The sequence below is a fragment of the Chelonia mydas genome, chromosome 3, assembly GCF_015237465.2.
Source record: "Chelonia mydas isolate rCheMyd1 chromosome 3, rCheMyd1.pri.v2, whole genome shotgun sequence".
In the NCBI taxonomy this organism is placed as follows: Eukaryota; Metazoa; Chordata; order Testudines; family Cheloniidae; genus Chelonia; species Chelonia mydas.
Genome location: NC_057851.1, coordinates 159,286,929 through 159,302,004, shown reverse-complemented (window position 1 = coordinate 159,302,004; position 15,076 = coordinate 159,286,929). Strand labels below are relative to the sequence as shown.

The 15,076-nt window shown below is 38.8% G+C and overlaps 1 protein-coding gene across 1 annotated transcript in view; it reads right to left on the bottom strand.

Moving 5' to 3' along the window:
* The window catches only part of USH2A (usherin), a 571,481-nt gene that overhangs the window by 430,951 nt on the left and 125,454 nt on the right, over positions 1-15,076 (bottom strand). The window contains exons 18-20 of the mRNA XM_027827110.3: positions 12,929-13,086; positions 10,168-10,312; positions 108-338 (exon numbers count right to left, since the gene is read on the bottom strand). Coding sequence (XP_027682911.2) covers positions 108-338; positions 10,168-10,312; positions 12,929-13,086 — 534 coding nt within the window. The remainder of the gene's footprint in view (positions 1-107; positions 339-10,167; positions 10,313-12,928; positions 13,087-15,076) is intronic.

Here is a 15,076-nt window from a genome sequence, read left to right as displayed (position 1 = left end):
TAAAAGCTACAGATCTAGCAATAAAAAAACGATATAGAAGATAATAAATGGTAAAACAAATGCAGAGTACAATTTAAACATTCTGTAAGTAATTTAAATTCATTTACCTGTAAAGTACGTATTGGCAGGGAGAGCAGAACTGGGGAATTTGTAATAACCATTTCCTGGGAAACGGATTCCTTTCATTACTTCTACCCTCGATATAGCTAAAGATGAATCCATCCTTTCCAGCTGGTAGATGGGAGAAGGCCCATTAAGTTCTTCAGGTTCATTCCAATTTATCTTTAACACTGTGCTGTTTACTCCTTCAAGAAGAGGGGCAGCAAGTTTTCTTGGTGCTATGTGTAGGGGAAAAAATTGTTACCCATGCATAACTGTCCAGACTTCTTGGGACTTAATTTCATACACTTAATATATTGTTTATGAGGGACCCAGTTTCTGGTCAATAAACGCAAATCTCCATGGAGCCCCTATAGTGTGCTACTATACTAATGGAAGGATTCTTGATGGTTAAAAAAAACCCTAGTCTCAACCTGTAGTAATGCCTCATTTGATCTTCAAACTTCTGATACAATTATCTACTATTCCATCCCACGCAGACCATGAGACATAACTCTTATGGACCCTTAATAATCTGAATCACTTCCTACATAATAGAATTAATGTTCTCTCCTTGATTAGACTCTTAGCCACCAGTCCTGCATTGCTCTCAAGGGGCTCCATGTAGGCACACTGCCACAGGGTTCTCAATGCAGGGTCGGGGCCTAAGCTCAGAGGAAAATCAAACTTTAGTAGCTTCTTCCTAACTGCATTTTAGCACTCTGGAACATGATAAAACACGATTTTGCCACAAAGTGAACTACTTCTGGTCAACAAAAGCACAATCATTATCCCAGTACTTGGATTGAGGACCTACAACACTGTGATTGCACTCTAGCAAACAACCAGTTTGGCACATCCTCACTGTTTCCATGAAAGATTCTTCCTCAAAGCAGGTATATAATTTTATGAGCCATTGTCACGTATACAGATAATTCTCCAACTTGAGTAAATGTTACTCTCCATCTTTTCTTGCCTAAAAACTGGTGCTCTGCAGGACACTATGAAGCTGATACAAGACTGACTCTTTGGAGGTCTGGGCATGTCACAGAGTTTGATACTATTACTTTATTTTCCCAATACTGGAACATTCAGTGTGACACCTGTTTAATCAAGCCAACTGAGATGATGACTCTACAGTTGAATTATGAATTAAAACTATTGAAGTTTTTTAAAAACAGTGTACAGTAAGCCACTGGAGGGCAGCATGACCTGTTTGGATAATGAAATGATGGTCCTACAGGTGTGAGTGGATTGATTCAGCAAAGCAGTGTAACAAGCTAAGGTCTACAGCAGATGTGCAGTAGTTCTTTATTAATGGAATCCATATCCATTTTATATTGTTAAGTAACCCCTCTGTCTGATAAATAAGGATTTAATAAATGAATCTTCATTGTGTGCGACTGGAAGGGAGATATGATGGAAACACGTTCAAGGAAACCGTTCCCATGATGATTATAGGGCACCAAACTCACTTCAGGAATAACATGATCTGGACTAAAATACAGATCTTCAAAATCTAACAAATTACATCACAACACACCCTTGTATATACTGTGAATTCATTGTATAGACCTTCATTTGGATTGAATTAATGACTCCTTTTAAAGATCCTTGCATTTACAGGACTATTAACATACTTTTCTTTTCTCCCATTAACCCGTAGCATGTTGCTATTTCTTCTCCTCCAACTTGATAAATAATCTTCTTGAAGGGATGAAAAAAACCCACCAACCATACTGTGTGTGTTGTAAATTCCTACTTAGACATCATTTATGACTTCACACTCTAATTAGCATCACATCGCTATGTTAGAAATTTACAATGTCAAAATTAAAGTAGTGTGGTGTGAGGTCATAAGCTTTCCCTGCATAAGTAGGGCAGAACACTAATGAATTTCAATATAAATGCAGAGGTTTAAATAGAAAACATGGCTTAACAATCAAAACTTCATTGTTGGAGAGAATAGGTGTACGTCAGCATTTCAAAGGTGAGTACTGAGGTTGAGCCCTCCGGTTCAACTTACGGATGCTAAAATTCATTATTTCTAAAATGTACACAGATAGCCAACACTTATGACAACAAGCATATCTCCCTTAGAAGTCCACCATTAATAAATGGTAGCTGCTTGGACTGTAATTATGGCATCCCTGCTACCCAAACTTGAAGCTTTTATGGGGCTTATGCAATTAACTACTTAAATGCATCGTAACACTTGCTTCTGTGACAGGGAAGTATTGATCTTTTAATCATTTTCAAGTCTCCTCTAGCACAAATAAATGTACTACAGTTACAGTTAATGCACTGTGTACATGCATTAAACACTGGCATGACACAATTTATTATTTGGTGATATATGGAATAGAAGCCTAGCCTTTCAGAAAGTCTTTGCTATAACATCCGTATTTAAACTACAATGTCCTTGGTACTTGAGAATTCACCTCCTTGCACACAGTGAGAGCCTATTCTTAAGTCCAGACCCCCCAAAAAGCTGAAAATAAATCTGTAACATTGGCCTTCATGGTACTGTATGCTGAAATTTAAAATATTCAGGACTAAAAGATACAGTCTATATTTTCCTAAAGGTGTCACTGTGGTACCTGTAGCTATTAAGTTAAGATGAATTGACTATAATTTTACCTATTTAAATTTTTTTCAGTCACATTCTGTTAAGACATATCTGTCAAAATAATGAGCATACTGTATTTTAGTAGATTCAAAGTCACATTTTGGGTATTTTAATTATGTAGTTTTAATGTCTTGCACTATAATACATATTTAATATATTGTAAAGCTAAAACAGTATTTAAAAGCCTATGATTGCTGCATGCCATTGTGTAACAGAGGGCACCAAAAGACCAGTAAAGACAGATGGTCCATACAGCTTATTTTAAAGTCATATATCCAAATATAGACATTATTACATAGGTCATTACAAATAAGCCTTTCCTATGTATGTGAGCGCACATGCAAAAACGAGTTGCTAAGTAAAGAGCAGTTAATTTTGTTTTTGTTTGAAATAATATCATTTTAGTTTTAGACTCTAAGACAGATGCCAGCATTTCACTCTGAACAGATGGTAATTCCATCTAATAGTGCATCTCTGTATTAGTAAGGTCTGTTGTGTATACAAACAGTAATAAACACTAGGTAAGGATCAAAATAAATTTTAATTGTTGACATTAAATTCTGGCAGCCACAGTTCTAAAGATGCAATATTCCTTTCTCAAGTCTGTCAGGTTTATTAATACAACTGCTAAAGCTTTTCCACAGACTGCCAGATTCCTGTCTCAATAAAAATGTGTTTACACTCTGGCTACAAAACCTTTACCAGTCTACATACTTGTATATGTTTGTATAAATAATTTTCAGTGTATTACAGGTGGATGTTTCTGTACCCATCAGTATTAGTCTGCAATTAGCTATTTAAGGTTTTCAAGATGATTACAGGAGCAAGGTGTTACTCTTGTTTGTACTATTTTAAAAGGTAATATTGACAATGGAGACATATAAATACTTACATTTTTGACGGCTGTCCATTAGAGTTCATACTGTAGCACATACAAATCAGAGCAGTTGTGAACTTCACAACCATTTTGGAGGTGCAATTTTTTTTGGCAGGGTGGGATGGGTCCTATTTGTCTCCAGATTTTGCCTGTGAGTAAAACTATATGCAAAGCCAGACAGCTATCAGTTTCATTATTGCAGTGTGTTATTTGGTTCACAGGACCCTGCAATTGCTGTAGCATTCCTGCTACAAGCTCTGCTTCCATATGCACTTCAAGAAGTATCAAATGTGTCAATAGTATATGAGTGAAGCAACAGTACTTATGGCTTCCGACAATTATTTTAGACTTTTTCAGAAGACTCTTTTTAGGGTTTTTGGGGGTTTTTTAAAGAAATTTTAATGAAAAAACAAATAAGAAAACATCCATAATAGGTATCAGGAGACAATTTAATAACATGTATTATAACCATATCTTAAAAATAGATGTAAAATACAGTATTTTTAAAAAAAATCATGAAAAATATATTGCTTCCACCATATGGGACAACCAACGACTTACCAACCGATTTAAGATGCAGCATATTGAGCTGACCATATGTTACAGTGCTGTTGAATGGCTGAGTGATTCATGCCCGTCACATTCTAGTATATCAATTAAAGCTCCTTGAAGTCTGCATGATTTGTGTCTCTGTTATTAAACCCTGCTAATTCATCCCACTTACACATCTGTTATAAATCTCTAGGAGTGCTGCATGATTCATGGCAATCTGTGAGCATGGTACAGCAAATTCTTCTCCTTGTAATTAACAGTAAATTGTTTTACTGCCATGCAATGAATTTTTCAGTTATATTGCAAATGAACTCCTAAATGCATGGTTCTTTCCTAAGAACTGACTTATATCATTAGGCAATTAAAAAGTATTGCTTTGAACCAAAAGCTTTTAATCAAGAGAAATACAGCTTACACATACCTTAAAAACCATGCAAATTTGACACACTGGCAAAAGAATAATTTGAGCTACTTTCTGAAGTGTAATGTTGGGAGAACAAACAAACAACTTTTGGCTTCCTACTATTTTACCAAGACTCAAAGAGCAGTTTAACTACAGCTTGAGAACACTCAGCGAGACAAGTTTGAGCAGATACTGTTTATCTCAAAAGTTACTTAAGTCATCTGTCATTACCAAATTTCTTAGATTACTTTACAGTTCTCTAATTGTAAACCAGTGCCTTTATTCTTGAAATAAATAATCAGATAATTAGCCAAGCTGAATCATCAGACGACTCCAATGCTGTTCAAGTGTTCTTGTCAAAGGTGAAGCAAATTCATTTCAGTTTTGCCTCTGCAGCCTGCTGAAGAGGCTTTGATTTTTTTTTCCTTCTACATTCTTGGCAGCAGCCTCAAATTCATGAGTCCATACATCAAGTCAGTAGTTTAACAACAAATGAAATTAAATTCAAAGAAGGGAAACTAATTGAAGGACAGCAACAAAAGTGTTTGGTAATGTGCTTTTTAATATGGCATGCCACATTTGCATGATAATTTTTCCTTTTTAGCATGGAGCAGAAAGTGACTAGCTTAATGAGGGATTATTCAAGACAGGAATGAACAAAATGCATTCATAACTGAGAACAAAGATTGTATTATGAAACAAAAACAGGCAACTGCCGAGAAGTAACTGGATGATTGGTTTATGCATTATGAATAAAAAGGTCGAAAAATATTTATATTAGTATTCACTAATGACTATATATACAAGATTGTTGTAATTAAAATTATAAATTAACATATTAAGAGAGCTTGTTTAATCACTTTGGGTCCTATTCGCAATGAAAAGACTTATGTACATGCATGCAAAACAATGTGTGTTTTCAGACCAGCAGCAAACAGCCTTCATATTTTACTTTTAATAGAGAGAGAGAAGTTAATGCACGATTAATTACCAGCATAATGGGATATGGGTTGTTTTAAGACTGTTGCTTAGAATTGTGCAGAAAACCAATTTCTGACAGGCATAAGCAAGTGATGCATTGCTAGCACAAATGGAGTGTAGCTCTCCAAAAGAGTTTGCACTGGACTTTCTTCATAAATAGATAAAAATGGACAAAATTACTTAGATTAAAAGGGTAATCAACAAATAAAATGACATCTAGGACGTAAGGCAGCCCAGACAGCACATCAGCATCATTACCCCAGTAAACCCAGAGGCAACTCCAAAGCCACCAATACAACTGCTTGAGGAGTCTGCCAAGAAGCCAGATGCAGCTGCTGCTGGAAGAATATCTTCTACAAATTAGCTTCTGAACCCTCTAATTGCCATCAAAAGCAAAGGAGCAGTAATACAATGTGCTGGGGTGAATGGCAGCAATCACCAGGGTGTGTTTTGGTGTCTCTTCTTAAAAACAAATGTTGTTAAATTTAAGTTTGAAAAAAATCTTACCAAAGGACAAATGAAAGACAAACTTAATTACAAAAAGTGAGTTCAGTCACACAGTAGTTAATGAAACACAGCTGTATAGATTGTTTAAGGCACACTGACTATTTGATATTGAGATCTGTAGGATAAGCAATTACTGTTCTGTTATAGTCCTCACACAGCTAATTCTATTCTGCTGAAATGTCACAAATCAGGAATGGAAGCGTGGGGGGAGAAAGAGACACAACTAAATGTCTCTGTGCCTTACAGAAAACTTTTGAGCACCTGAATGTTTTGCCTTTGAGAAATCTGCATTAAGTATACGACGCTGATTTGCCCATAAACTGCTTTCAAAAATGAATCATAGGTGCTGGAACTAGCGGTTCTAGGCGTGCGGCAACACCCACTGGCTTGAAGTGGTTTCCATTATATACAGGGTTTACAGTTTGATTCAATGGCTCTCAGCAACCCCACTGTACAAATTGTTCCAGCACCCCTGAAATGAAGTAGAGATCCTTAATGACAAACATCTCTGAACTCATTTTAATATTCAGGGAGTGATGCAAATATTCCTAGTATTCTATGCAACTACATTTTTTGAACCTCTTTCTTGTGACCAGATCCTCCGCTGGTGTAATTTGTATACCTCCAGTCTATGAAGCTATGCCAATTACATCTGCTGGGAATGTGATCCATAATGTAATGGTTTGAATTAAACACAAAACAGAAAAAACCTTTGAAAATAAAAAAAATAGTTTAACATCCGTGTCAAAGGGTAACTCTCCTGGGTGCCCCCTCAATGGCTACAGAGTGGCCATGCAAGCAGCCCTCTGCCTTGAGTGCCCTCTTCAGGCATTCACAGTTCCTTTTTCCTATGGGCTGATCACCTGCTTGCATTCTTCACCATATGTGAGAAGGCATCTCCTTCCTAGTGCTGCAGCAGGGCACAACAGGACCAGTGCTTTTGCCTCATTTTCCCTTTTCTTCTATCGCCTCCAGTAACTCCACACAAGCTTTCCACATATAAATAGCCTTTTGTAGGTTTAACTAGCATAAAAGACTCTCAACCGCAATCCAGATTTGTCCAGCACAGACCAAACAGTACATTCACTCTTTCAAGTCCCAATAATACATCAACACACCAAGTACAGCTCCAGCACCTCTCACCCTCACCCCTACACCCCACCTCAGAACCTAGAGCTGAGGAGCATCTCCACCCTGTTTGCGTACCAGGTGTGGTTCTAGCCCTTACCCAGAGATTTCAGCAAGCTCATCCCCCCCATCATTTCCCAATCTTCAGCTCTCTCCAGCTTTCCAGCTTAGAGAGCCAGAAGATATCTCCCTCAGCCCTCTCTGGCCATGGCTCTCTGTCCTGGGGAAGTTCACAGGTTCTGCTTTCACCAACCTGATCTGACTCCACTGCTCCCCGCTTCAGGAGCATCCCCTCCCTGCAGCTTTCAGCCCAGCTCTATCCCTTCTTCTGAGCTCTTGCTACTCTCATTACTCTTGGTTCTGAGCGCTCGCTCTCTCTCTCTCTCTGAAATTCCCTGAGCAAGATAGCCAAAGTCCCACTGCCTCCAGTCCCTTGGGAGCCTACAGGGGAAAGAGGGCCTCCAAGGAGAAAGCCCTGAGAGGTCGTGCTCAATTAAAATAGCACAGAAGAATCTTGTTGTGGGTCCTGAAAAAGGAGGGATAACAAGGCAAAAGGGAAAATTCCCTGAGAGCTGTAGCCCAGGGTGGGCTGAGGAACTCTTTTTGTGTTTTGCCTACATTTGGAAAACAAAACTGTGCTTGAAAGAGACTGTGTGTGGGGGTCCTTCCACTCTGGTATCAATAAGAGATAATGGGCCAAATTCTGTTCTCAAAAGTCAATGGGAGCCGTAGCTGTAAAGCTGGAAGCAGCATTTGGTTCTACCACAAGCTGAAACAAAACTCAAGACTACTCTAAATTGCACTAGATTGTAACAGCCGTAAGGGACCATTACACGGAAGCACACTTCAGCCACACCTCCTCCAGCAAGCTCCTTCTGCCAGGGGGCCAACAGGGAGTGGCACAGAGCCAGTGTTGCTGATTCTTTGCCAAATGGAGATTCCTTCACACTCAGAGAATCTTCACCTCCCCTTTCAAAGCCATTTTAATTCCCCTTTGAACCACTCAGTGGTGCAACAAGGACTTTGCATTGACCAGGATCTGATCCACTATCCCTGCTATTGATGGGAATGGCATCTCCAAGTCTGTCTAGTATTATTCTACCTCTTATATTACTTGAAGATTACAAAACCAGGAGGTTTTATTTTAAAAAATAAATATATTTTAAATACTTTTTTTCGGCAAGATTTTCTCCCAGGATGAAACCGTTGAAAATATAAAACTGTTATGGAAATAGCATTAGACACTTAACTGTAGGATTGCAAACAATTTGCTACAGTTACAAAAAAACTGAATGGTGAAAGATGAAATGGCATGCAAAATCCAAGTGTTTTGTCCTTTATATTTTAAAATTTATGAGCATAAAATCTGGGAAAATCAACATCAGTGGTACTGTTTCAACTGAGCAAATGCAATACAAGACTGAACCCTCCAATTCTCAAGGTGGTCACTTTCAAGATCTGGAAACGGTGAACAGAAAAATGCTATAATGTGGAACGTCTAATAAATCCAGACCTGTCTGTTACTCTGTTTTGTATTCTCCTGTCTTCTTTAATGTGATAGGTCTCTAAGCATTAACTGAGGAGGAGACAGTCATAAACAAGCTGTCAAGCTGAACTGAGCTATTCATTCTCAATCTTTGAATAAATATATACACGCAAGATTGGATAATTTGTAATAACAACAAAAGGTCCTATGTAGGTCATATTGGTTTCTGGGGCTATTAGCCTTTGGAATCCCTTGGAACAGTAAGGTTCCTATGGTGAAGAGCTCTCCAGGCTGGCACTAATTTGATACTCCATTCCAGAGATGACAATTGGATGGTTGGGAATGATGGTGGAGAAGTAAAGTCATGCTTATATGGAATGGGTTCTTAAGACAGCCAAGTTAAAATTTCAAAGGGGCTGCAGCGTGAAGAGATCAAATAAATCTCCGTGGAGTCCAGAAACAGAGACGAGACACCATCTCAGAGCCATCTCTGTTCATTCAAACAGAAGGCCTGAACAGTGAGGGAGTGGTATCCACTGTGAGAGAACAAATCACTTTCCCCATAACTGAAAACAGGTAGAAAGGAAGCCATGGAAGGGAAGAAGGGCACATTAAAACGTCTTAAACAATATTCTATATAGCAGGGGTTCTCAATTTTTTTTTCATATTTTGGACCACATCACAATAGATAGCTCATTTCATGGATCACCTCTCCTACTGTTCACGATTGCAAGGACCACCACCTTCCCATTCATGATCCCATACAGCAGCTGCATAACTGGAAATGGTAATATCGTGGAATTATTTAATGGTTTTTTTATGTAGTGCTGCAGCTGGAAATAAGGAGAGAGCAATGTGACCAGCCAACTCTCTGCACACCACCAGCAAGTGCTCCACAGATTTGGAATTGATGTTTACAGTACTGCAGCTCTGTAACAGAGAACATTCATAACCTGAATATTTTCAAATGGGCACACCCAAAATATGCATGTACATCAGTGTGTCCCTGGCATAGATACACAAATACTCACCACACACAAGCTAGTCAAAGTTTGCAAGTCCACTTCATAAGAAAAGAATGCAACCCCCACTTGCATGTAAAGCCAAGCATTTGCAAAAGTGCATATACACTTCTGCATGTTTTCATTTGAAAATCTGGCACATGAAGACTTATAAGAAACAACTGATTTATTATCAGCTCTAATCAGCGTAAGAGCTATGGATGGGCATGATATAAACAAACAGGAATAGGATAACTAAATAACTGACTTGTAATTGAGAGAGAAGCACATAAATCCTATCGCATTAGAGTATACTATAAACCTGCCTGGGAAACATTTTGTTTTGTTTTTAAACTGTCAAGGTAAACAAATTATAATTAAGCAAGTCACTTTAAATTAAAACAACACCGATCCCTGTCACTGTGCATCAAACTATGATCATCTGTAATGGTTCTCATTAGAAAGCTACGTCGACTTTGTACATGGATCAGATTATTTCCTTACCGGCTGCTAAGGTTTGTCCCATGCTTGGCTCACTGGTTACACATTCAATTCGATTGCAGAGAGTAATAGTGAAGTTGTACATCGTGTACGGTTTTAATCCTGTCACTATATAGGACAGCTCATGAGCTTCAGCTATATACACAACCTGCAAGGCAAACAAATTGGAAGATGGTACTTAGTTAAATAATAATAATAATGTTAATAGAGGATATGATCGCTAATAAGAAATTAGCCTCTGAATTTGTAGACTCATGCACTTAGACATGGAGAGGTTTGCCAAGACCCATGAGTAGAAAAGGATTATTCTGGTGAATATCAACAAGCTAGGATTTAAATAATACTTCCATCACACTGTTTTATGAGGTAATAATCCAGTTCCTGGGTGGATAAATGAGAAGACATAGTTATTGCCTCATAAAGCTGTGTGGTGGTGCTGGTATCGCTACAAACACTGTAGAATATGGATGACAAAGATGTCACCATTAAGTGGTGAAATCTGAGCCTGTCCATCTGATCATTGAGGAATAAGTGTCATGAGTGGCACACATTCTGATGGGAACAGTCAATATTTATACAGGCAAAGAATTAGTAAGAAAAGACTTAAACTACTTTAATTTTGAGGTAAAATATCAAAGAGTTAGAGATAGGTGAATCTGAATAAGATTTTGTTATTCAGTTAAACTGTTTCAGATACTTGTTTCTCTAGAAATCTAAAATCTCACAAAATTGGAACCCAGGAGGTCTGAAGCACTTTACAAATAAGTAAATTACACTTTCAACAACCCCATGAGGGAGGTAAGTATTACTGACAGGTTTCAGAGTAACAGCCGTGTTAGTCTGTATTCGCAAAAAGAAAAGGAGTACTTGTGGCACCTTAGAGACTAACCAATTTATTTGAGCATGAGCTTTTGTGAGCTACAGCTTATGCTCAAATAAACTGGTTAGTCTCTAAGGTGCCACAAGTACTCCTTTTCTTTTTGTAAGTATTACTGTCTCCATTTTACAGATAAGCAAATGGAGGCATAGAGACAGTACCATAAATTATATACTTACATCAGTGTCAGAAATAGAATGCAGGAGTTCTGGCTGCCATTCCCTTGCTCCCTAGCTAACAGACAACACTTCTTCACTCACTCTTTAGATTCAATATTATTGCCAAAATAATTAAAATTAAAAATCCAGTATTCTCAATCCCAAACACTTAAAAATGAGTAAGGCCTCAAAAAACTTGTGATTTTAAGATCTGGGGTTCTTTTTACTTGCCTTCTATTTTTTAGGGTTCACATTTTCAACCAGAAGACTAGAAAGACACTATTTTAAAAACAAAAGCTGAGATTCTCACACAATAAAATGACTCCAGGAACTGGGACTTCATGAAAAAAGAATATTGGGACAGCTGTGATAAAATTTCAAAAGTTGCAACATTGGAAATCATACATTTATATAGCACTTTTCATCCTGAAGGGTACCCAAAGTGCTCCATAAACTATGGACTGAATTCTAACCTACACTTACGCACACACTAGAAAAGCCATAGGACAAGGGAAAGTACATTACAACTATTTTTCATTCCCGTTTGTGGCTCCACGCAAAAAGTTTCCATGCACTGTCGGGTTCTGGGATGGGGCCTAGAAGTCATTGGGAATATTCCATAGGTGCCGACACTGTGGGTGTTCCGGGGCTGGCTCAGCACTCACCAGCCACCCTCCAATCAGCTCTTTCCACCCCAGCGCCTCTCGCCTGCTGCCAATCAGCTGTTCGGCAGCAGGCAGGAGGTGCTGGGGTTGGCGGGGGAGAGGGAGCAGTGGGGGCGGAAAGAGGCAGAGCGAAGGTGGGGCACGTTCAGGGGAGGGGGCAGAGTGGAATTGGAAAGAGGCAGAGCAGGGTGAGGGTGGAGCTTTGGGGAAAGGAGCAGAGTAATGGTGGGACCTCAGGGCAGAGCACCCCTGGGAAAAGAAGAAAGTAAGTGCCTGTGGCATATTCCAACAATGGCCAATTTACATACTCCTCCCACACAGATTATTCTTGCTTTTAGCACAGTTCAGGAGAAGGAGTAATTGAAGTTATAGTAGTCATCTGTGTAAGGCAGGATTGCCAGCCGCAATAATTCAAAAATCACCAGTCAGCACCCCAAAATCATGAGATTTATTTTTTTTTAAATGTCATGATTTTTCGCCACTACTCTTGCATTCTTTTTATTGGCCTTTTGAACCTTTGGGGATCATATTTTCAAACTTTTTCTAGAAACCACAAGGGTCACCAAAAAAATAGGCTGAAATTCTTGCATAATCACCTGACTCCAAAAGGAAAGGCTTTAAAAAACAACAAGATTACAATAAAACAGAGAGATGTCCACACTGGCAAGGGGATAGAGGGACTGCGCATGGATTGCACATATTGCTGGGTGCCCTCAGGGCACATATATATGCCGCTTTTACAGAATCAACATATGCACCGCTTGAGGGTATTTACACAATTCACCTTAATTGTCTTTTCATATCTAGGCATCTCTTTACCCACCACTGAAATACAACTCTCTTCAGGGGTACAATTCAACACCTATTTAAGCAATGCACACAACATTGCAAAAAATGGAAAGCATGCCATAAACTGCTGGGGGAGGAAATTAGGTAAGCAGAATGTACAGTAAATAGGCAAATAAAAATTTTGCCAAGACACCAAGGCTGATACTATTTTTTTTTTCTTCTGCATAACATCTATATAGTGGCAAACAATGAAAACAGATCGATGATAACAATACCTGGGAAAATACTGGCAACATGTTTTGTGTGGTAATTACGTTGATGCTGTATCCCATCACTTCTCCTCTTGCTACATTATCTTGTGGCTTTTCCCAAGATACATTGAGAGAATACGGTGAAAGAGGGAATACTGATGGAGATGGCATGAATACAGGAGCTAAAAACAAATGTGCTAATTTACCATAAAATAAATGAACATGTGTCATGCAAGTTTTTTTACTGTATTTGTAAAATGCCATCTGTTATAGACGATAAAATGTCTTTTCACATCCAATTCCTTAATAAGCACCTTGTAAAAAATTAATTTTCAGGTCGAAATGGAATTTTATATTGTTTTATATATTATATAAAAAGGCAAAAAAAATCACCTATGCAGAATAAAACCTCAATTTTATAATGCACATGTTTTTAAAGAAGTACTAACCACCACTTAGCTACTAAACACCTTTTTTGGTAGATATAGGTAGGAAGTACGTAGATGAAAAGCTCTAAGATGCTAAATCTTCATGTGATCTGGAAAAAACCTGATAAAAGCAATGATTGTTCAATGCTTAAAGCAATTTTGTTTGCTGGGCAGGTCTGAAATTAACACATCTCTCACTTCTTATAGAAGAATGCTCCTGTCTTGGATAACAAAACCTGTAAAAGCACAGTCTGCACTGCAGTAAAAGCCCCACCTTCTCACTTCGTGATGATAGAATCCCAACTCAGAGTGCCTCTTATGTACAAACACCGTACTAATGGACCTCTTCCCAAGAGAAAATTTGACACTTTTGTCACATATGCTATTTAAAAACTGACAAGCAGAAAGACAAATTCTAAAAGGGGTTTTAGCCTAGCCTCCCATTTTGTGGAAGCAAATAACTGAGGACATAATTTTGGAGGCACCAACAAATGTGGGCATCACTAATGAGTAGGGCTCCAAGTCTGTCATGGAGGTCACAGAAATCACAGATTCCGTGACTTTCTGCAACCTCCGTGACTTCTGCAGTGGCCAGTGTGGCTGATTCCAGGGCCTCCCAAGCAGCTGGCTCCGGGGCAACTGCTCAGATAGCCCCTAGGGACAGCCACACCAGCCGCTGCTCCGGCGGCCCTGGGCAGCAGTCCCCAGCTGGCCAGAGCAGCCGTGGTCCCCGGCAGCTGGCACCACTGGTCCGGGGAGCACCCCCTCCCCTCCACCAGCAGCGGCCCCATTCTGCTCCCCCAGTGCCCCAGCCCCAAGATTTAATGACAGGTATAAGTCATGGACAGGTCACGGGCTGTGAATTTTTGTTTATTGCCCATGACCTGTCTATGACTTTTACTAAAAGTACCTGTGACTAAATTGTAGCCTTACTGATACCGATGAGACATTTAACTGCTGAAATCTGAGCTCTATCAGGTAGGAAAAGCCAGAATTGTCAAGAGAGCTCAGCTCCAATTTAGGCAAGAAAATAAGTGGCCTGATTATCAGAAGAGCTCAATATGTTGAGTGCTGAACTCTTTTGAAAATCTGGTCCCATAGGTGTTACAACGCCAGCTGTTGTGTGCAGAGTACTTTTGAAAATCTGGTCCCTATTTAGGTGCCTGGCCCTTATTTAGTGCATGAGAGCTGAGCACTTTTAAAAATCTAGCCCCACTTGTGAGTGTTGAGTTCTTGAAAATGTGGACCTGAGCTTTTTTGAAAAAACTAGCTGTAAATGCAAGCTAAGGCCCTGATTCAGGAAATAATTTAAGCATGTATTTAAAGTTAGGCTCATGCTTAAGCATCTTTCCTGAATAAGGACTTAAATGATATTCATTGCATCCACATTTATTTCTTCCGCCAAAATTGCAAGTGCTACAGAGTCTGAGTTTGTTGACCTTCAAGGCTCACCTCAAGCCCTACCTATTCTCCCAGGTTTTCAGAAAAAAAGGGGGTTAATGAGGGTTTGCTTGAAGAAGGTATACACAATGATGGGGAAAACTAGGTAAAATTCAGAAAACCAAACTTAAGAGTAATAAGATTTTGTTATCATATTAGCTTAGAAGTTTGTTGCAGTGTAATTGTGATTTTTTCTTCCATAGTCATTTTACTCATGCTAAATTCCTAGAATTTAGCCCTATATGGTTATTTACTTAACATAAAAGCTCTTTTTTAATACATTCTAGGTTTTAAAAAATAAGTT